Source organism: Calliopsis andreniformis, chromosome 6 (genome assembly GCF_051401765.1).
Source record: "Calliopsis andreniformis isolate RMS-2024a chromosome 6, iyCalAndr_principal, whole genome shotgun sequence".
NCBI lineage: Eukaryota > Metazoa > Arthropoda > Insecta > Hymenoptera > Andrenidae > Calliopsis > Calliopsis andreniformis.
In genome coordinates this window covers 12620320-12643643 of record NC_135067.1, presented here as the reverse complement: position 1 = coordinate 12643643, position 23324 = coordinate 12620320, and the positions used below count along the sequence as shown (strand labels likewise).

General features: G+C 34.8%; 1 protein-coding gene across 1 annotated transcript; it reads left to right on the top strand.

Annotated features, from left to right (window-relative positions):
* Positions 1 to 4046: 4046 nt before the first annotated feature.
* Positions 4047 to 22574, top strand: LOC143180510 (uncharacterized). The gene is made up of 20 exons (XM_076380276.1): positions 4047 to 4125; positions 8397 to 8575; positions 13691 to 13941; positions 16046 to 16131; positions 16308 to 16500; positions 17993 to 18360; positions 18611 to 18836; positions 19053 to 19201; positions 19339 to 19371; positions 19593 to 19687; positions 19766 to 19939; positions 20025 to 20222; positions 20318 to 20587; positions 20679 to 20852; positions 20932 to 21130; positions 21209 to 21432; positions 21501 to 21720; positions 21813 to 21933; positions 22007 to 22218; positions 22293 to 22574. The coding sequence occupies exons 1-20, from the start codon at positions 4065 to 4067 to the stop codon at positions 22445 to 22447; spliced, it is 3588 nt and encodes a 1195-aa protein (XP_076236391.1). The 5' UTR covers positions 4047 to 4064; the 3' UTR covers positions 22448 to 22574.
* Positions 22575 to 23324: the final 750 nt, after the last annotated feature.

The following is a 23324-nucleotide window of genomic DNA, read 5'->3' as shown; positions in this document are numbered from 1 at the left end:
AGTTAGAGTTATAACAAAGAAGATTTATCTTTGTCGTTACTTTGGGTGGGCATGTGTGCTAATGATCAATTTCTCACAAACTTGATGACGCAGTTGAAAAAAGAACGAACAAATTAGAAACATATTTCTTATTTTAGAGTTTGTCAAAAGAAAGATCGATTTCAAATAAATACAATCCAACTGTAGTTAGAATGAATTCTAATATTTATAGAAATTACTCAAAATTTCCAATTAACTATTCCTCGAAGCTTCATTTTCGAACAAATTTACATATATTGGATATACTGAAGAGCTAATTTTCATCGCCAATGAAATGACAATTTTTCTTTCTATTTCAAATAAAATTCACCCAAATCTGCACCATACATATTCTCATTTTGGATACCTGTATAAGGTATCACTGTCATCTATGATTATCTAATCTTCAATTCAACGAAACATTCTGTCCTCAAGAATCAAGTTTTCCTAAAAGTATAATTTCTTAGCCATCGTTTACGATTTCGTGATTAACCAGCTTCGATGTTACATTTAGCCAAGGTGGGGCGACGTATGATGGCTGATACGTCCCTGGAGGCACTTTTTCTGCGAGAAATTCTCTGAAATTCTCTCGAGGCAGACGGTGCACCTTGCACCATAAAGTCGGACTCGTCGGATCGGCATGTTATGTACGGGTTGTGGCAATGTAATGCGGCATAGTAAGGTATGGCGCGTAAGACAGATGTTGGCCAAGAAACGAATAAAAGAAAGAGAAAAGAGAGGTCGACGACGAGCTGGTAGCCTGAAAGCAATGCCACAATCTGACGAGCACCGCGTTACTGCCATTAGTCATTCCGTGATACCATTTATGAAAGGTTTCAATGATTTAGCTCCCTTAATTTTAAGCCGATTATGTCGCTGAAAAATCAGTTTTATTTTTCATACGTACGGAGGAGAGATTAATACATTCTTCGATCGCTCGTTTGGCCGATTTATCGAGTTACGATTGTGATAATCATGTCCTGAAGCATTAATAGCGCGATCATTATTTTATCGCGGATGTTTCGTCGCTGTAATGAGATCAATATTTGTTGTGGATCCAGGATTAGTTTGTGTTCACTGATAGATAACTGTTTAGAATTGGACGTTGTAACAGATTTAAGTTATATCTATGTACACATTTTGTGACTGCAAGGGAAAACTGTGTAAGCCACATTTTTAAGAAAAATGAGTTTTGGACATAACTGAGGGCTATAAGATAAAATTCTCCTTTCAGGCATAAGGAACTTTAATTAAAACAAGTTTACCCTTTAAAAATACGAGTTTAATGAGGTGCACCTTTATAATATGGAATTCAGATTTAATACTTTGAATTTTTTAATTTACAAATTTCAATTTTCAAAGTTTGAAAACAGCAATATGGGAGGTATACCATTTTACTTTACAACCACAGATTTAACGGTTATTGGAAATACGGTTACTATTGCAGAGGCGTTATCAACTGTTGCGTAGCGTCGACACAGTATAAAGATTGCACCCACAGTGTCGTTAAATAACTGTGCATCAGGTCACTCTTTGCAAACATTAATGTCAGTTCTATAAGTCTTTATGCGCTGGTACACACACCTGTGGACCATACGTGTGATATTGATCTGACGTATAATTCATTGTAGTCTATCCGTGTCCGTTTTATATCAGCAGTACTTTGTAAGTAAATTCTCTTATATCTGAAGACGAGGAAGTAAAATGAAAGTAGGTTGTAAACTAGTCAGACGAAGTTGATGAAACGCACATTTATTTTACATTTATTTTATGACAGTTATAGACCTTCTTTTACTAAATAATAATTTAGTATTAAATATACAGTTCATCATAAATATAGCAAGCAATATAAAAAAATCTGAAAATATATCCTAGTCACGATACTCGATAAAAGACTAGGTCAGTCGAGTACCAAAGAATTATATTACATAATAAAATGTTACAGTGTCATTCCATAAAAACTGTCTACATCTATCACAGTAAAAGAGAAGTTCAATTTCTGCGCAATGCGAAGCGAAATGCAATTTCACGTAGATATAATCAGTCACCAGATGTGACACACAGTGGTCAAGGTCACGGGAGTCAGAGTTCTATTATCGAAAAGTTCCCATATCAAATCGCTGACTTTTATTTTTCTTCTCTCTAATGTGACATCTTCAGGTGCTCCAATTATCAGGTCTTTTAATTTAGTTCTGATTGTTCAGTCACGGTGTCCCTCCCCTTGTCTTTGTGACCAATCGTTGCTCCTCCAGTTTGGGTAACGTAGATCCTACCATAGCCGTAATAGGGGTGGCGCAAGCGCGTACCTAACCACTGGTTGCCACGAAAAACAGATGGTCGGTGCCATTCGCGGTACCAACAAATTGTTGGCATTGCAGTGTGACTCCGTGTGCCGGCAGAGGAGCATCCGAGTGTTCCTGCCGGCAGTCGAAATCATGAAAACGAGCCCCTGCCGTGACTCGATCAGTGATTTTTTAATCGATCGTTCGGTGCTGTGAAAAATACAAAATAATCGTTTGCGTGAATAGTACCAATTAATTTCCAAGTTGTGTAGTTAAGAGACTCGCTATTTCGTGATATGTGATTACGAATTTGCCCGGAAATTAGATTCTCGCGTTGATAGCGCGATTTACCTTGACATCTGCTGACTATCTAGGTAGCGAAGAAAGTGTGGAATATAGTTTAAGTTTCATGTGAACGATATATCTTTTTTATTTTCGACGAAGTGTTTTGTGAAGTATTTTTTAGGTGAGGTGGTTGAGGGTGATTGAAGTGTTAATACTTGATTAGCAGATTTTAGATGATTTAACTGATACGATAAGAGCTTATTCAGAATTGAATTTATATTTTCGTTATGCTTAAATTCGCATAAAGCGTAAAATTCACACTGGTATGAGAATTTTATTATAAAGATAAACACGTTAAAACTTTTTCAATTCATAAGAGTACGCGTTTGTTTTATGCTGTTAGTAATTCGAATTTATAGGGGTAATAAAGATTTCAAACTATTTTTCTTAGAGGGGACTCATGGATACCATATGGTGGTCGTAAATGAATTTTTCTGGGTCTTTGAACACTCCTTATCAAGACTCCACGTTGTTTTTCTGGCGATTTTTCCTGGCCTTTCACGCCTTTTGGGATCTTTTTTCTCTGTACAACAGCTCCAAAGAGATTGGAAGTAAAACAGACAATCTCGTGTCAAATTAGACACATCATAAATAAAGGATGTTCTTCTTTGAGCGAAATTTATATTTAGAAACAAAAATACACACCAAGACCAATATTATTAAACACTGAATATCGAATGTGTTTTCCCAGAAATTACTGATCCATGACAACATCACGCAAAGTTCAACGTTTTACAAAAATTTTGGCAAAAATATTTGTATCTAAATTTTAAGTAAAAGGTTCAAACCAAACTTATGAGATTACATCCACCTATAGGTCTCTGGGAGAAATACAAAATCAAGAATATTATAGTGAAAAGTATCAGTGCAAGTCAAATTAAATTTTCTTCCACTAAAAATTCTGCTCATTAAATTTTCTATTATTCTATTAAAAAATAAAATAGTAGTATTTTGTAAAACAGTAGTATTTTATTCAAGAATAAAATAGTAAGGCTCCAAAAACTAAAGAAAACATCACTCCCTCAAGGAATACATGTTTTCTTCAGTCATTAATACTTCTCAAACATCTGATGAATAAACGTGTAAATAATGTTCGTGCACATCATTTTCATAAAAAATTCTTTAATTTATATTTCTCCTGTGGCCCATTGGGTACAGATGTAATCTCTGAAGAGTGGATTGAATAGTCCCAGGCTTCAACCACCGAGCAACCACAAACAGTAAACATAACGAGACATGGGGGCTCGATGCGCGTCGATTCGCCGAGGATCCTCGGAGCGGTTTCGCGCTTGATCGGAAAAGAAATCGCTGGTCGTGGCATCGTGTTCTCGAAGTCATTGATCGATAATTTTATCGGGATAAAAGTGACCACGGTGAGAGTGTCCAGGTGAGGGGCAAGAAATCGGTCGGAAGAAAAGTATGCAGCTACTTTCCAGTTTCATGGCGAGGCACCTGAAGAGAGGAGCATCCTTGAGAAAAGGTACGGCACTGTCTGGATCAGACTGGCGAACGCTCATTTAGAACAATGCCGCCGTAATTACTGCCGCAGAAGATGCCACGGGAGGGTGAGAGGGAGGATAGGGCTCTTCTCGAGCCGCTTCTCTTTTTTCTCGAACCCGATGCGACGCTTCTTCGTTCCTTCTCGCTGATAGCTGGACAATTAATAACGATTTTCTCACGATCGAAGGATTTATCTGGGACTCGAGAGTATCGAGTGATGGTAGCCAGTAGCTAAAGTGGAGGGAGAGTCCTCTCCGCGATCTTGATTTATGGCCACACGCCGTTCCTTTCTTCTTTGACGCATAACTTCCATAATTTATTTTAATTATCGCCTCGTCATCAGTACCTCATTGATTTAGCTTGGATGAGAGTATAGGATGTCCCTCGATGCTGGCGTGGAATTTTAAGGCTTTTTGTTGGCTTCGTGAGGAAATTTAAAAGAACGCTTTTCATCTTGCCTTCTTTCTGTGATATGTAGATCGTTTTTAGTGCCTGAGTGGAATTATGGTCTTCTTTGTGACTTGACGTGAAACTCATTCTTTTATAGAAGCAAGTAATTAGCGTGTTATAGAGAATTACTACGATTTGAGTTAGGGGAAGGAGAGTGTAGGTTCTTCTAAAAACTGTGAATGTGTTCTTCAACCTTTCAGATAAAAATAAATAGGGAAAAGGCTTTGGTTCTTCGACATTATGTTTATTGAGAAGCAGTAAAAAAGGTTTGGAAGTGTTTGTTTGTGCAGCTAAAGACAGGTATTTTCTCTTGTATCTTGTTTTGAAAAGGATGCAAGGAACTCTGATCAAAAGTCGAATTCGTTTTTTTATTTATTTTAAAAATCAAATAATACAGTCGTTGAAACTCTAAATTCTATCCATAAATAACGACGATACGTTTTTGTTATAAATCTTTTTATCTCGCCTGCTTGTATTTAATCGGATGGATAAAGATTATTTTCACGTTTCTCTTTTGACAAATTGTAGAAAACTGTATGATAAAGAAGTTTTCTCATGTAACTTTCAGATGCAATCAATTCCAATTAATTCTATTATTAAGCATGGAAAAGTGCGAGAAAGGTGAACAGACGTATGAAATTGAAATCTAAAAGTGTGCATGTGGGTCATCAGACAGGTAGTTCATGTGCAATTAGAACGAACAAAAGAAAAGTAACGTTAATTGGGAGTATTGTCGAATCAACCAAGATATAAATCGTACAACTTGGAAGTATTCGAATCAGTCATTAATAAAGTCCGCGATGCAATTTCCGTATGGCAGTAAAACAACAGAAAAGAAATGTTTTCTACTGCTCTATCTACATTCCAATTTTTTAATTAATATGTATATGGAATTGATACAATTTTAATTATAACTGTTCCATCGCATACCGTTTAAAAGGATATATAAAATTGTCTTAATTTAGATTCAGTTAACTTATCTATAAATTATACATATAGTACAATCTTGTAGAAATAAAACCATTTTGTAATTAAACAACTTTATAATCTACTTAATACTTCTGCAGAACATAATTAAGTCACGCGTCAAATGAATTCATTTATATTGAGATTTAATTCATGATCATCATGCGTATTTGCGTTAATTTGTGATGATAAATACAGAAACATTCATATCTCCACTATTGTGTAATGTTAAAATACTGCTTGAAAAAGGACACTAATTGTTCAAATGCAGCGATCAAAGTGGTACCAGGACTTTCGTGATTTATTGAAGATCGATGCCGACGTTAAGAGATTTCCAATTTAATTCTACGCGACACATGTATATATTGCGTTTCCAAAGGACTTACATCGTATCTACTAAAAACAGGGTGCGCACGATCTAGCGCCTTATTTGATCGATGGGACCCGTTCTATCCACGTGGACTTCAAAGGAACTGGTTAGAATCACGCGATGTTAGCGTTGCCGATGGTTTTTGTGTTAGGATTCTAACTAAAACCTGTTAATGTATACAAAATTCGCTTTTTACAAGAGTAGATAAATTCAAGTTTCATATTTTGTACTTTTTAGAAGACAGATCCTTCATCGAGCTTTTTATAAATATTACAATTTATCAGTCTATTCGTCAAACAAAAATAATGTCAAAATTAAACAAAAACAATATTAAAAATATTGTCAAAATTTGATATAATATAGTAGAAGAAAACATTCAGAAATTTTGTATTCATTTTTCTTCCAACTTCTTGGCACACTATTTTTCTCAATTTTCCAGTAATGCATTTGCTTCGTCAATTTCCTCGGATTGATAAAGAGATTTGTTCCATCTACCTTTTTGTTCACAAAGCAAGCGTGAAATTACGGTTCTAGGAGGTAAACACGAAACGCAGTAACACCTGAAAAAGGTTGCGCGGTATTAATTCCTGTGCAAGGGTTGCTTGTAATGCCAAGGTCTTGTCCTCGATTCTTGTTTCTTCTTCTCTTAAGTACATTGGGCGAGGTGTTTGTCTACTGACATTTCAATCTTGCAATTAGATCTAGCGGAAATGCTTAGACCCTTGAACGAGGCTACACTGATCTCTGGATATCAGTATCTTAAAGGAAGTTATCATGTATCAAAGAACATTTTAATATTGAATATATTAAGCCATACACATGTGATTCACGTGTCTTTTTAGCACTTCTTGAATGGGAAATTATCTAATAGTAATTTTATTTTAATTTAACTATTTTTATTTTTCAATTGGAAGTTTTTCAAATTTAGAAAATTTCACTCTTTCTCGTATTAAACAATTTTTAACTTATCATAGACACTGGACATTTAAGATTTCATTTGAAATTTAATTTTGCATATTTTTGCCTGGAATATTAATTTCTTCAAAATTTTACAAAATCAGATTTTAGAAGCAATTGAAGCTCACGGTAACATTCATTGATGCTGTTATTATCGTGACATGGAACGTCTGATTCATCGCCATTATTGACAAAAATTTCAATGCATGTATTGCTCCATCTATTTTAGTTGCTAGTGACGAACAGAGACGTTAATTTCACGGTCAGACGTTAACAAGGGGGGAAGACGTTAATTTCCTGGAGACCCAGTGTCATGAACATCTCGACTTCCGGGGTCGATTTCAATCTGAAAATTCTATACGAGATTCACGAGACGTCCAAGAGGGCAGGACATAAATCGGCGGGAACGACTTAACAAATGGATGGAGTAAACGCGACACTGAGCAAGGACCGTCCCCGAGTTATCGAGTATGAAACGTTGCAGTGTCGTTAATTGCGTCCGTACGACGTTCGTCCTTGCACCCCCTAAGTTGCAGTTCCATTGATATGCACGCCAGTTAAGGGACCATTATGCACCGAAGAATGCGAAGATTCCGCGATAACACGTCTCTCATGTGGACGCTGGAAAAACAGACTATTTCCACAAACAAGGCATCTATTTCGTCTTTATGAAACCTTTCATCAAAGACGATTAACACTTTCTACTCGTAAATCAATTTCCATAATACTCTGTACCTCTTCCAACCCCTCTTGTATTTATATTACCCATTATTCTAATTATAGTGCCAGTTTCGCTGAAAATAGCATAACGTTGGGATTACTACGACAGTGAAATTCGTAATATCTTATTTTCTCAGATATTTATTGCGATATGTAGCTGATTTTATCAGTTTATTTACTCTCACATAATGGGAACCGAAAGTGACTGTGTATTAAGCGTTAGGTATCACAGATTTAATGTATGTTCATATAATTACAGACTAGAGTATGTGCTACCGTATCTCGTCGAATTTACGATGCAAAAGGAAATCAATTTACTCTTTCCAGTGTAACATAATTCAGCGTCATATAGAGTAATCAGTAATTAGGTTGCAGCAATTTCAGTGAAGCTGTGACCACGTTATCCCATGTACGATGATGCAGATGCAATTGTGGCTATCGGTGGTAGCCTATACTAATTAAAAGTATTCGATTATGCTTTCAATATTTCCACGTGTTTCATTTCCACTGCAAGTTGATGAGAGGTTCTGTACTTCCGATAAATACCGTGGGTCAACCGTAGCCCACGCAACACGGGACATGTTAATGTATGCAGCTCACAGCACGAGAAATTTCTTCACGATGTCGCTTTTATTTATGAGAATGGGGAGAATCGATTTTTCTCGAGCTATGAACATACGAGCAGTTCGGCTCCTTTGGAGCGTATAAAAAAAATCGCATTGTTGAATCTCCTGGAGGTTGTACCTTTCCAGACTTTCGCTAACGTAGATTGCATTATTTTGTTCCAGGGAAGCGCGAAGGCATTGGAGGCGGAAATTCAATTGGTAATTATCCATCTTCGACAGGAGGTCCACCCAGGGTCATCAACAGTACCGTTTACGGTACTGCGCCTGGGGGTGCCAATATGAACGCCGAAGACCCTGCTCCCGATGAAGAGTTCGCTTTAGCCATCACTCAGAAGGCTCAGGTGAGTACTACATTTGTTTATTTGCCTATTGTGAATCTGTACTAAATATATCCTCGAGAAATTCAGTTGGTAATGGCTGCCATTTTCTCAGCTCATAATTTTGCTTCCTGGTTATCGTCGATTTTTTAACCATTTCTTTCCCAAATTTTCAGCAGTGGTAAATAGAGAATAAAATTTTGATTTCAATTGAGATATGAAATTATATGACTACAGGAAGGAAAAGGATTAATTTTGATGTGGTATCGGTGGATTGAAACTTTCCCTGCTTATTGTTTTATTAATTAGATAAATTCGTTTCCTATACATATAGCCTATTGTAAGATCTATTTACATGTATGTTATTAGTAATAGCGAAAGATTATTGAAACGTAACTGCCTAGATTTCATGCACTGGAAACGAACTAAAGAATATATTACCCTAACGTCCGTGCAGTGACTTTAATGAGTTGGTTTGACTAGCTAATAGCACACGCTAATTATTAATTATTAGCAATAATGCTGTATAGTAAATCTGTTTAACGATTCTATTCAGTATCGCCGTTGAATCGTACATAACGATAATTATCCTTCCCAGTACTTTATTATTAAGATAATTTATGAAAATTACGATGTGTAGCCGGCTAGCAGGAGGAAGGAAGTTATGGGCAGACTTTTATATCCTTGCTCTCGTTATATCAATAGATCGGTAGTCAGTAGAGATTATATTTTAAATTAATTTCTCGTAATAAAGTTTTGCCTATTGACACAGTAGTTACCGAGCGATTCAGTATGCTTAACATTATAAACAAATACGATCTCCTTTATGATTCATACAGTGTCCTCTTGATGCTCGTAACGGGAGAAATTTTTCGACGGAATTTACGTGATTCGAATCGTCAAGTTCGTAAAAGGAACGCGCGATAGTGTTCCTTGGAAAGGGTTCCTTTTCCCAGGGATGCGATACAAACATCGTTCGAATCGCATCTGGAAAATAAATCTGACGCTTCCCTGCATCCATGAATGCGGGATTCAATTACACGACTTCCATAAAACAATTACTGTCTATTAAAAAAATACCACGCACATCACGTACACGACTAACGGTGCGCACATTCAGAAAGGTAATTCGCGTAACAGGAAAAGACGAAACTGTAAATTCCAACGTAGGTGAATTTCGACATTGGAAGGATAAAATATTAAAAGATCAGTGTTACGATAATTTTTTAGTCGAGATTTAATTAATTGATATAAATATTGAAAATTTACTTCAGAGGAAAAATGTCTTTTAGTGAGTAGTAATATGATGAATCGTTTGAACTGCTTTCTGACTTGTTTTATAAAATCAATTACATTAATATGGAATACTTCTTTATTAAAATTGATCTCGGATACATAAAAATCCTAAATACTTACGTACAGTATTCTGAAAATATATTCTTAAAAATATACTTTAAAAAAGTGCAAAACAGGAGAAAACATTTTTTACCAACTTTTTTCACTTTTCATGTTTCAAAATTTACGAACAGTATTCTAATTAGATTTTCAATAAAATCGTTGTATAACAGCGATTCTTTTTTACTGTTTTATGATTAAAAGAACCAATCGATAATAAAACCTGCACCATCTAATTTATGGAAATTTCTTTCAATCACTTTAGATTTATTACCCTTTTTCTGCTCAATAAATTCCTTGCTCGTTAGCGATCATCGAACACTTTTATAAAAAGCATAAATATAAAATTTGAAATAGATAATTAAAACACGATATATCTAAGCCTCGAAGCAATGAACGCGAAGGAGAAATTATTGTCTACGTGGGAAATGCTCCAAGTAATGCTTTCCGGTGTGGAACTCGTGAGACTTCTCGAGTGATTTTTATCGTTGCATTCCTTCCCTCGTCGACGCTAAAGGAAGAGGAATAGGTCCCTCTATTAAGAAGCAGATTCTTCATAGGAAAGCACTGCCGTGGAAGAAAGTTTTTGCTCGCTACCTTACAATGTAATTCCCGCAAAAAAGTAAATGTTCTTAAATGACCACATCACGCAGTGCATTTTCCAGTCGCGGGAAATAAATTACAGAAAAAAATAAGCTATAAAGTACTAGGTGTGATGGACATGTTCTACTTACACTTTTTATCAAGTTCCTTTTCAATTTTTTTATACAGAATCTTTTACCAATCAATAATCGCCTTTTCAGTCGACAATATTCTTATTCTACACATACACTCAGTCACAACTGTCTACATACATTACACATATTACAAGGAAGTTCACCTAATCCGAAAATTCTGAGTTTAACTGTATCTATTCTCAGCGTGAAAAAGTGCTGAAACTCTGGGGGTTGATTTCACCCTCTCAAAAGAGTTCCTCGTAAAAAAATTCATTAAAATCAGAATTTTCAGATTAGGTGAATTTCCTTGTAATACAGTACTCTTACATAGACTTCTCTGACTAGCTGTACTTTCTTTACACCCTGCAGATAGATCAGGCGTACATATCCTCATCCCAACTCTCAGTTCTCAGTTTCCAGTTTCAATCTCACATCAAGTATACATTGCATTTCTCCGCAAGCATCTGATGGAAAAATAGTATATTCAGATCCTTCCTTCGAGTCTCTCCTCAAAGACACGAGGATCGAAAGGAAACCCATGAACCCAGATCAGTGCCTTTCTGTCAGGTTTGGTCCACTTTAAAGGATACCAGGATTTTACTCGGATGATCGTTTATGTCGCACGGTTTCTTTATGAACGCGATTATGCCAGCAACAATTGTCAAAACAGCATGGGTGTACCCCCTCATTACGTCGGGAACGGTAAAAATATCATCGACTCAAGGTTCCATCTCGACGCACCAGGTGCTTTACGATCGAGCTCGGTCCCTTAGCAGTGGACAACTTTCTAATTAATGAAATGTTACGTTCTTGACAGGACAGGTAGTATTGCCGTTGCGTAAGTGCACGATATGAGACAAGGGACAACGATGTGTATTTTTATTTTACAGTCCTAATTGTGAACTTCATCGAGAGGAGTCGATGGTCGCGCGGGAAACGTTGAGTTACTTCCAGCTGGGCTCTTCTTGATCCAGTATTTACATGTATTACCTTTTTTTTAAATGTGTGTGGTTACTAGATGGTTACTGTGAATCCTTATATATTTATAGGAAATTTTAATATGCAACAATGGATAGAAACCATATAATATAGAAAAGTATAGGAATTATCGATAGATGAACACATTTTATGATATTTCAAGGGTGAAACAAGTCTTCAGTTAAATTCTACTTCTTTATAAACTTGTCCATGAAAGTAGGAGTTTACATTTACAGTCTAGTGATTACGCTTCCTTCGAAAATTCAAGCAAATTTAGTATCAGTACATAGTTTTTCAAATTTTCCTGTGAACCAGTCTAATTAAGAACTTAATTTCTTATGAGATTAACCTCATAATCACAGCCTCTATTAAACTTTTCACTATCATGGAGAATAAGCAAGACGAATATTAACCACAAATTTAGATTATCCAAATGTACCTAAAATTGACACTGAACTGCATTATCATCTACTTTAACAACGTTCTGCTTACATTTACTTTCAGAGAAAACGAATTCAAAAATATTTACTGATGAAACTTTCTCACTTTTCCATATTCTTAATTATAACTTTCTTACTACACATTTCTGCGCAAAAATTATTCTTTGTTTTTTTTCCATTGTTCTCTATAATATTTTTATAGATCCCTTTGAAACAGCACACTCGCGATTGTTTATCTTGCTACAGCGAAAAGAATGTTAATAAAAGAAAGGAAACATATTCGCCAGCCAGTAATTCGTGTTATCTCTGGAATCGTAAAATTCGTGAAAACTTTTGATTTGAATCCATTGCGTTTATTCGTGTGGCTTAATCTGATCATTCGGGGGTTAATGACGTCTTCCATGACGCCGGAGAAACTTTTTACTGATGTATGTGCACGCGATGTTGCGTGGGCACACGCGGATCATGTCCTATATCCCGGCATGATTAAGGAATAATGATTTTTCCAGTATAGCTTTCGCTTTATTTCATCTTTTTCCGTGAGATGCTCGCATGTTTCAGTCCAAAAATAATAAACCAACAAGCTAGTAATGTTTTCAGCTTATATGCAGCAAGGCACATCTTTTAGCAGGTCATAAAGTGACATTGATTTTGCTTTTCTAGGCAATCGAAGTAAAATTGTTATTTAGTCAATTTTTTGCTCTTGAGTAAAACACCATAGACAGTCTCAAAACGTGAACTTTTATCTAGGATTTGCTGTATTTAAATATTAGTTCTGTGTAGAATTGTATAATGATTCATGTGAATCTTGGATACATTTGTTTTAGGTAAAGGTAATCGTGAAAGATACCTCTAACGCTGGCGTTATTAATTTCTTTTCTATTTATGTCTGACAGGAAGTCAAACTGTGGGTGCAATATCCGGGGGAGTAGGCTGAATCACTCCTTTCTTAGACAGATTGCTATATTTCCTGTAATACCTATATTTGCTATACGTAGTCAAAGATTAATAACAGTATGATAAAATGAGGGTAGATATGTTTTTTAGTTTCGTTTGATTTGAAGTATTTGAACAATTAAAGAAAAGTAATTAAAGAAACTTAGTTTCCCAATAATAACTACTTTTACAGAACCGTAATTCCATAAGATAATATTTCTTCTCGTGAAACACGACTTGCTTTTATGGACAATAATTTCACCTTGTAAGGACTTAACTAATATGACTTATTAGTTAAGAACTTATTCTAACATAAGCTCTATAATAAAATGCGCCATAAATAGCACACTTCATTAACTTCTAAATTTACAATAATTAGTTTCGGCAATTATAATTCTTCACTTCCATCGACGCAATTTAAACAAGCGAAATTAAGAAATTTTATGACTTTTAATCGTTTTCTGCATCGTTAACAAAATATTAAGCGCTAGGTTATTTTGATTTAATTTAGCGACAATCTGTCGCGTGAATTTTTTTAATTAACTTCTTGTGCTTTTATAAAAGACGATATTTCTGTAAGTCGTTCGGTGAAAATTGAAAAATTAATGGACTATCTTCCTTATCCCATGCTGTGTGCTAACATCACGAACAAAGCGATTGCTTTTTCTTCGCAGAGGGACGCAGAAGCCATTCGCGGTGCATTGTATCTGAGCGTGGCCCTTGCAATTGCATGGATAATAGGCGCAGCAGGGCTATCACTGGCATGGCTGGTGCTCGTTTTGGCATTGGCAGGAACAATATTCAAAGCAAGGATATCCCGTCTTCTTCAATCGACGCTTCAGCAGGAACTAGGCAGGCTACGTCGAAGGAAAACTTTGTACAAGGATGAAACGGCCGAGTGGCTAAGTTTGCTCCTCAACAAATGGTAAATATTAGTTTTATGCTATCCTCACGACATTATCACGTCCATTTTCAGGCAGTATTCTCCCTTCGATGTGGAGTGAACGAAATATACGTAGTGTCCCAGAATTTTCTTATTTAATAATAATCAAATTAGAAACACTGATGGTAATTGGCAATTATTAGCATTAAAAAACAATTAATAATTCATGTAATATTCTGTCCGTGTTTATACTTAACAAAAAGTTAAACGTTTCATATTTTTTAGCGAAATATTCATAGGTCTTTGATTGCATGTTTTTGTATTATTTCACGTTGATCATATAATTTGTGTAACATAGTTTGTAAGACAATTCTAGGACATTCATTTTAAAATTGTAATCAGATACTCAGGGTAAAGTGCTGTACATAATATTAAAGCCTTTTATTAGATTTTTAATACCACCTTTATGAGAAGTCGACGATGAGTAACGAATAATAGGATATAGTCCATATACCATTATCGCGTTTATAAGCGCCCTTTGAATATCAGATAAGATCAGAACGCCGCGACAAGATAAAAATACAATGTTTTCACATTATCTTGGGTATACATTACCATGTGCAATATGGCATGTCATGGTTGCACTTCTGAGTATTTCAAGCAAGATATTTCTATGAAATATAAATATTAGTACTAATAAAGAATTACATAAATTTATTAAATTTCAAGAATAGACACTTCATTAAAATACCAAAATTTCTTTCATATTTAAATGATCAGAAATCTCGTATTTAGGAACGTAGTTGAGTCCTTAAAATATTAGCTACCTCTGTACTGATTAAGCCATAAATAGATTCCAATTAACAAAGTGTTTATACTTCAGTACTCTACCTAAATTTGGAGCATAGTCATCAAAAAATTATTCTATCACGTTTTCGATTACTATCGTCGGTTTCACGTTATCAACGACAGATTTGTCCTGATGACAAGGATACTCAGGCGCGATTAAAACGATATCTATTAAAATATCGCGTGGTTCTTTAATGCCTCGACTGTTCCCCTTATGTGAACGTACGTTGTTCGAGAACGAACACTATATAGGCATTTGTAAACATTCCACATTCCTCATGTGTATAACCGTTGCCTTTCACATTTCCCCAGTACTTCCACCACGTTCGTGTGTACTACCATCACCGGTTGACAAAACCGTAGAACTTGAAGTCGATCCCTATAAGCAACTTACCATGCTGCTGCGCGACTTACAGTATTAGGATCTAACTATAAAAGAAGCAATACTTTTCTGAGAATACCATCTTACATTCTGTAGACTTAAAATCAATTTTCCTTTATTTCCAGAGTTTTTGATTTCTTAGAGTTTCAGTAAGTTTGATTTTTATCAGAAATAGTATACTTATTGATGAACTGATATGGGGAAAAAATGTCACTGATTAATTAGAGTAGTTGAATTTGTATTTTAATTTGTTCCTTAAATAAAGTTTTGACAGACTGACACAATGCAATAATTATTAAGATCTTAAGATAAGATCTTTCGTTGTCAATTAGCGATTGGTAATCTGAGTGCATAGTACATGGACTTTTTCTAATATTTCTAAGTGCATAATTCGATAACAGTGCATTTGGAAAACTGTAATATTCAATGTTTGTGCATCTTTGTTGTGGTCGGTTGCACCTGCTGTCTGTACAGCATGTTCAGGTGAAACTATACCAACGTCACTGACGTTTTCTCGTTTGTCAGGGCCTTAATGACACTAAACATCTATGTGTGAGAATTCGTCTGGAAAAAGTAGTGCTTATTTGAATGCTCGATAGATCTGTTCAAGTATTCTCAAATATCGAAGAAATAGAATTAATCTGATTAGTACACTGAGTCGTAATTGCACGAAGATTAAATAGAAATAATTTAGAAAGGCTTATAACATTAATTTTGTCTGTAATATTTAACATACACAATAATCTAGTTCAAATAATACTATATTCATGTGTTTCTAAATTTGGTATAGGATTCAATTCTTTTGAGAGAATTTCACGAATTAGATCCTTAGTTTTATTATACATTGTACATACAGATTTCGTATATTCGTAACTTAGAAAATGTTTGTAACTTAATATCTCATCCACAATGCAGGTGGAGGTTTAGTGCAGCGAGTATATTTTCTCTGGCGAAGGAGAGATTGGAGCCTCTCTTAAACGAAGCTAAACCCGGAATACTCGGTAAGCCAAACATCAATTAGGAAAGATAACCAATTTGAAAGTAGCTGTAGAATCATTAAAGTAAACTCACGATCTAAATGATCGTATCAGTAGAAAATACGTGAATAACATTTCCTTTGGAAATTCACTTGCATGATACACTGATGCACAGGATGTTCAGGAGAGAAATATTTTAGGTCCACTAGAGCTGAGGGAACTTACCCTAGGCGAGCAAACTCCGTGTATCACGCGTGTACGAACCTTAGATTACGCCAATGATGATGATTTGGATAGCCACATGGGTCAGACGAAGTTGTTCATCGAAGCTGACGTCCGTCTCGACTGTGAGCAATTTCGAATGCTCATTACTACAAGATTGTTTGGAAAAGGGTTAGTACATATTAACGACTTAATCGAATACATTAGATCATCATTTAATGAGGTCTTAATCATTCGTAGTGCCTTTTATTCAAAACTAATACCACTCGGTGTAATAATAATACAAGTACAACATCGATTTGGATTTGATCTATGATTTAATAATGATGTGCTGCAAATAATAAAATTAGTACAGTAAACTCTCTCCATAAACTTGAAATCAGAGTTTAACGGTTTCATTTTATTAATTAAAAAGTATACACGATGCTTTCACGTGGAACTTCGTTTTCTAGATGATTCGATTGAAATAATTTTCTTGATGCACGTGCACTGTAATGCATTTTCATCTGGATTTTTCTCACGTTTGTATTTACTGAAATTCTCAGTATTTCTATTTATTTCGAATCGATTCTACTAGTTTACTTTAATTTCTAAAGTAAACCTTTTGTTTCTATTATTTTGTCAACGCGAGTACATAGACAGTAGTCGAGGGTTTATGGTCGTTAACGTCTGGTGCATGCAATGGTACATAATACTTCCGTCATAGTAGGTAACTAGTGAAACTGATATCTTAATCATCGACATCCTAACAGACACATTTGTTGCACAATGATTAGAAATTTAGAATGAAAGTTAGTTGCGAAATGTTACTTTAACATTGTAGATGCTCTTGTCGAACTAATTGAAATGTAAAAGGAGAACGATGTAGGATATGTACGATGACCCTAGAACAAGTTGCCCTCCCTCACGACATAATATGAGCGTAATGACAACTCTGCGTGTACCCACAAGACAATAGGTTGCATTCTTACGGTATTTTTGAGGTGGAAGGATTAATGGATCGTAATTGCATTGTTTTAATACGTATGATGCAACAGTAATAACACACAGTCTTTATTAAAATTTGCATGGTTTAAAAATTGATTTTTACGAAAGCAAAGCTTTTTATAAAAAATTCTATAAATACATAAATAGAATGAAAATTGACAGAAATGATTATTAATCACATTGTTCTGAATAGATTAATTTAATTAAATTCTGTGCAAAAATTTCAAAATTACTGTCTATACTCACGCGACAATAATTAATTTGAGGGATTCATAAAATGTGGATTATGTATATATGAATAATTAATGATTTCATAAATAATTAATTATACCCCACACCATATACACGATAATTAAACACAAACTTATTAACGCTTGAACTCCTGGTTCGTCAATCAGAGAATTGTCCAATTCGTCAAATTTTCTAGGAAAAAATATAAAATTTCGTATCAAAATTACTAAATAAGTGTCAATTAATTCAAAGAAATCATTCATTAATTTTCCCTTATTTCGATTAAAAGCGAATAAAAAATTAGAATTTCGTAAATGAACTCATGCCACAAGAATTCGACATTTAATTTCTGGCGTAATCATGTAATATATTTAAATGTACCTACATTCGAGTAGAAATAACGATGATTAATTCGTCCAATAAAAAGCTCAATTTCGAATTAAAGGGTCGGCATGGACGTCGATTTAGCTGTAGAGAAACTGTCTCTCTCTGGTACCATCCTCGCCACCCTGACCCTTAATTCCATGGCACCGTTTCCTCACGCAACCTCTTTAAGCGTGAGTTTCTTGGAGAAACCGGACGTTTGGTTCAGCGTGAGAATCCTGCGAGCCGTACAAATGATGGAAATGCCTTTAATTAAGACCTGGATTCATGCGGTGGTCACGGACGCTTTGGCTAGCTGGATCGTCGATCCAGGCCACTTAGAGATGGATCTGAGAGCCCGTGAACGACCTGGGCCCAAATTGGATTCTATGGCGAACACCATATCACAGGGAGTGCTGACCGTCGTTTTATCCCAGAATGGTTGTCCGGGTAAATAGGAAGATAAACAGATTATAATTGATCCCTTCATTAGCATCCACTTCCTTCAACTGATTTTCAGTCGGGTAGAAATACTCCTACATCGAGAAAGATTTGCTTTTATAAAGGAATTAAATGAATTTTGAGAATTAGAATTTGAATGCACTGGAGTATTTTCAGCAATAGAGGATTCAAGGCAGCGTTTGTCTAATGTATAATTTTAGTTTGAGAGAAGTTGTACATTGTTTAATTTTGTCTGTAGCTCCGATGGGAGACGAAGTGAGATGGCTCGTAGTGACACTAGGAGATCAAAGACGAATTACTACTCCATTGAATCCTACGTGGAACGAGGATATCTCGTTTCTAGTAGGCACCTTGGATAATGAGAAAATTTCTATCAAGCTGAAGGCAAAACGACTCGTCAGTACTATTACTTTGGCGCAGTTTGAACTTGCGCTGGGTGTTTATAATTGGGACAACTCGCAGGTGTAAGTTGATGGAATTTCTGGATCCAGCATTTTGCTAACTATTTGGGTGAACCGAATTCTATAATGTATTCAACGATTGAACTAGTATAAAGTCTTCTATTTGCTCTACTCTAATCTCTGTTTTCACAAAGTGTTGGTACTCATAGAAAAAGAAAGTATGTAAAGTAAAATACACGATCGATTTCGAAATAAAGAAACATTATTTTTACTTAACAGGGTTGAAACCGTGTTGCAACAAAAGAAGCCATCCCGTAACAGTGCAAACATTCCAAATATCAACGCTCGATTAGAGTATACAGCGCTACCAAAACTGGATCCAGATTTGCCGCCACCCGAAATAATAGAAGACAATTCGCACCTTTCAGGTATTTTTTCTTTCTCGATTTCTTCACTTCTGGAATACCTAATTGTTATGAAACACCTACTCGGGATAGCGTAACATGAATTTTTTTTTGTTAAATTAATAGTTGAGTTCCAGTGTTATTCTATCTGCTATTTTCAGTGTCGCGATATCCCAATCGAGCTCAAAGATCAGGTAAAAGACAATAAATATTGTGACGACGATAATGGTTGTGGCTTTCGAGCATGAACTTTGAATATTTTTGTTTCTTTTTATTAAAGCACAGCGCAATATTTTTATTTTTCTATCCACTTTCGTATGCGTCGACATGGAGTTACGTTATAATTCGTTGAATAATAATATTTTATACGAGATTCAAGTGATTTAATTGCTTCATAATGGATATAAATTTTCAGGAGTGCTTGTGGTTTATATTCATTCCGCAGAGAATTTAAATAGTGACAGTACACAATGTAATCCTTATTGTATGTTATTTAATAATCGGAAGAAGGTACGCGCTCATTTCAATTCGTTATGTTCTTTTGCCAGCGCTGAGAAATGTTAACTTTATTGTTCTTTTAATTTTTAGGTAAAGACCACGCATTACATTCGAAGTACCACGTCACCATGCTGGGAATCCAGAGCACAGTTTCTTGTCCAAGATTATACTCAAGTGTCTTTAAGTTTCGTTGTATATTCATGGAATATATCGAAGTCAACTGATAGTGACATGCTTGGACTTGCTATACTATCTCTGACCCAGGTAAGAAGCAATTTAAATACAGTAGTCGCGTTTCCTTTTATGTTATGTGTAGTTTCTAATATTTAAAGATATATTCTTGTTACAGGAAAGCACATGGATAATTAGAAAAGAGTTAACTCTAAGTGGCTCGAATAATATGTCAACAATGACAGTGTCCGTATTATTTTACCCGGTTAAAAGTGTACAACAAGTCGTCACCAGTCGACGAAGTAGTATAACCCTTCCTGCATCAGATGACGAACCAAAATCTAAGAGAAACAGCTTACCATGGATGCAACAGGCGGTTAGTGGAATCGATAGAAACGATCGTTTATTTATACCTCCGTGATTACGTTGTATTTTTGCTCTCTTGTTTTATGTATCCTTAATTATTTCCAGAAGCTATTATTGACTCACAAGGATATAGATCCAGCTTCGTCAGACGTATCAAGTTTGCTTTCTACTGGAAGTGGGTTAATGGAAGTTACGTTAATACGCGCGAAAGATCTTGTAGCAAAAGATCTCAATGGATTCAGTGATCCTTTTTGCGAATTAAAATTAAATAACGAAACAAAGTACAAAAGCAGCATAAAAAAGAAAACGCTGAACCCTTGCTGGGATGAAAGTTCTATCATGGGTTTGCCTAGAACTGGCGAGACCTTAGATGTCGTAAGGATGTTCATCTTAATTGTTTCTCCTTGCAGTCATTATAATTGATATAAAGAAATAATAACATAATTTTTAAACATATTTTGTACAGGTTTTATGGGATCATGATACTTTCGGTATGAAGGATTATCTTGGGAAAGTATCATTGACTCTCGATGACATCAGAAAATTATCTGGCAGCGATCAGTCCCATTGGTTCACGTTAAGAGGAACCAAAACAGGATCTGTGGAATTGAAAATTAAGGTCTTGTCTGAAGAGTGTGAGGTACTAAGTGCAAGATTAATTTTTTAAAAAGCAAATAGAAATATCGATTTACATTGGTTTCTGTTTCATTTATTCTTAGACTCAGAGCACATATGCAGCTAGCAATATCAGCGAAAGTTCGACACAATTAAATATTGAACCTTCTGAAACAGTATCGAGCATTATCAGAAGACCTTCTATGGAAAAATCGAAGATGAGGTTGCATTTGGATGTTGTACCACCTCCGCCACCTCCACGTACAGTCACGTTGCTAAAACCAACTATTTCTAGTCAATCTGGTATACTAGTTTCAAAGTATCCCATATACTTGCTAAAAAATGTTAGAAAAAGTATTTTATACACTTTATTTGTAATAGACAAAACTAGTATTGGAAGTAAAGACTCTACAGAGATGAATGGAACTCAAAATTCGTGGATACCTAGAGTCATTACAGAAAATGTAGCGGACACGATTGATGATGCTGACGCGACGAAGGCTAGAGAACGACGATCTTCTCATAACAGTTTAACGCCAAGTCCCGAACAGAACTTTGGTAAAAAATTACCACAATATAACAGCTTCCGTGTTATGAAACAAAAGGTAATCGTAATCTTTTATAAAAGCCACGTAATGACAGTATTAATATCATTACACATAAATAATTATAGGTAAAGAGAGGACTAAAACTTCGTAGATTTCGGTCAGAAGTAAACATAGAGGAAAAAAATGATGCAAAAGGTATAACATTAAGTCTAGAACCCAGGGGTGGGGGAGAAGCTGATGCTACAGAATTATTACAAGGATCTGGTTTAGCTCATGCTGTATCGCAACCGGATATGCTTGGCAGAATTAGACAGCCTAGTCCACGTTTAAGACTGAGACCAAATGGTTACTAAATCATATTATTAACATAGTTTTCACGTTTTAATATTTATATCTCAAATCAAAGTTCTTATCGAACGATATTTCTGTTTTATTAGAATTAAAGGTTATCAATGGAACTAGAGAGAAGTATTCTGGAATAGAAGGTAAAGTGCTTCAAGCTCAAGGACTCCATGTTGCGCATATTGCTCAGTTATATTGTAGAATTAAACTTCAAACGTGAGTATACGTGCAAAGAATGTTACTGTTTCATGAACTAGTAGATTCAATAATTATACCTGGTATTTATTAGCTGCACCAGCCCAGATAAAATCCCATCGGTAAACAGCGGTAAAACATTGGCGAAATCTCGACTTCTACCTGCTATGCCAAATCCTCAATTCAGCATAGATTTCCATATAGAAGGTGACAATGTCCCAAGACAATCTTTATTAATTTTCGAAATTAGAAGCGCTAGTAAAGAACTATTGGCTAGTCGACGTATCAGCCTTCACGAATTATTAGGTATAGATTTTATATCTCCTGCGAGAAAGCAAAATTCTACTTGGCTTCTATCATTAGTATTTTGTTACTTTTAGGTGTTTCTGCAGCAACTGATGAAATTCATACATGGTTAGCATTGAATAATGGAGCATCATTGGAAGTACAGATTGCTCATGGTAGAGAAATGAAAACTAAATCTACAAAAAAATTATTTCGATCTTGGTCAGTACACAGAATAGGTAAGATATAAAGTATACTTTAAAATTGTATATTTTTAACCTACCTTTGATAAACTTGTTATATACGTGCATATATATATATATATTGTCCCTTAAATAGAGAATTGTATAAATTAAAAAAATTTCCTTTATAACAACTTAATACTATGATCAAAAGTTTTACATATTCATTTCACATTTCAAGCGTTTTGTTACATGTAAATATACATACAGACATATATATATATATACATATAAAATTTCTAACATTATTTCACAAAAAACAATTGTAATATTCATATTTTGTATTATATATTGTGTATAAGAAGATATTCTACTTTTCCTCATAAAATGATTTGTAATTGAAGATATAAAGACAACTATGTTCTTTTGCCATCCCTTAATCTATCAATCAAGTAAACATGAATACTAAAACTAATTCTTATATGTAATGGAATAGAATTACTATATTGTTAATGTTTTGGTCTGAATAAATTACTAAGTACGTAAAGATATTTATTCACTATGATTAATTATGCTTAGGATCTTAATTGAAAAATTACTATTCTTACTTTTTAAATTGATTTTGATGTAATTTATTTACACCCAAATTTACATTTATTTATAATATATACATACAATACTGTATCTATAATTCGTATACAGTTTATATTGTTTTCAGTATATGAGGTACGTTGTAGAAAGTAAAAATAAATTGGATACATTAACTTCTTATGATCATACTGTTATTATAATACCAAATTTGCAGAAGAAGAATACATTATATAAACAAACATATTTCAACAACAATAAATTCAACAATAACGATGAAAGTAAATAATTCATTAGAACGTGAATTTTTAAACTTTCACTTTTTAAACATTTTTTAACTAACACTGTTATTATATA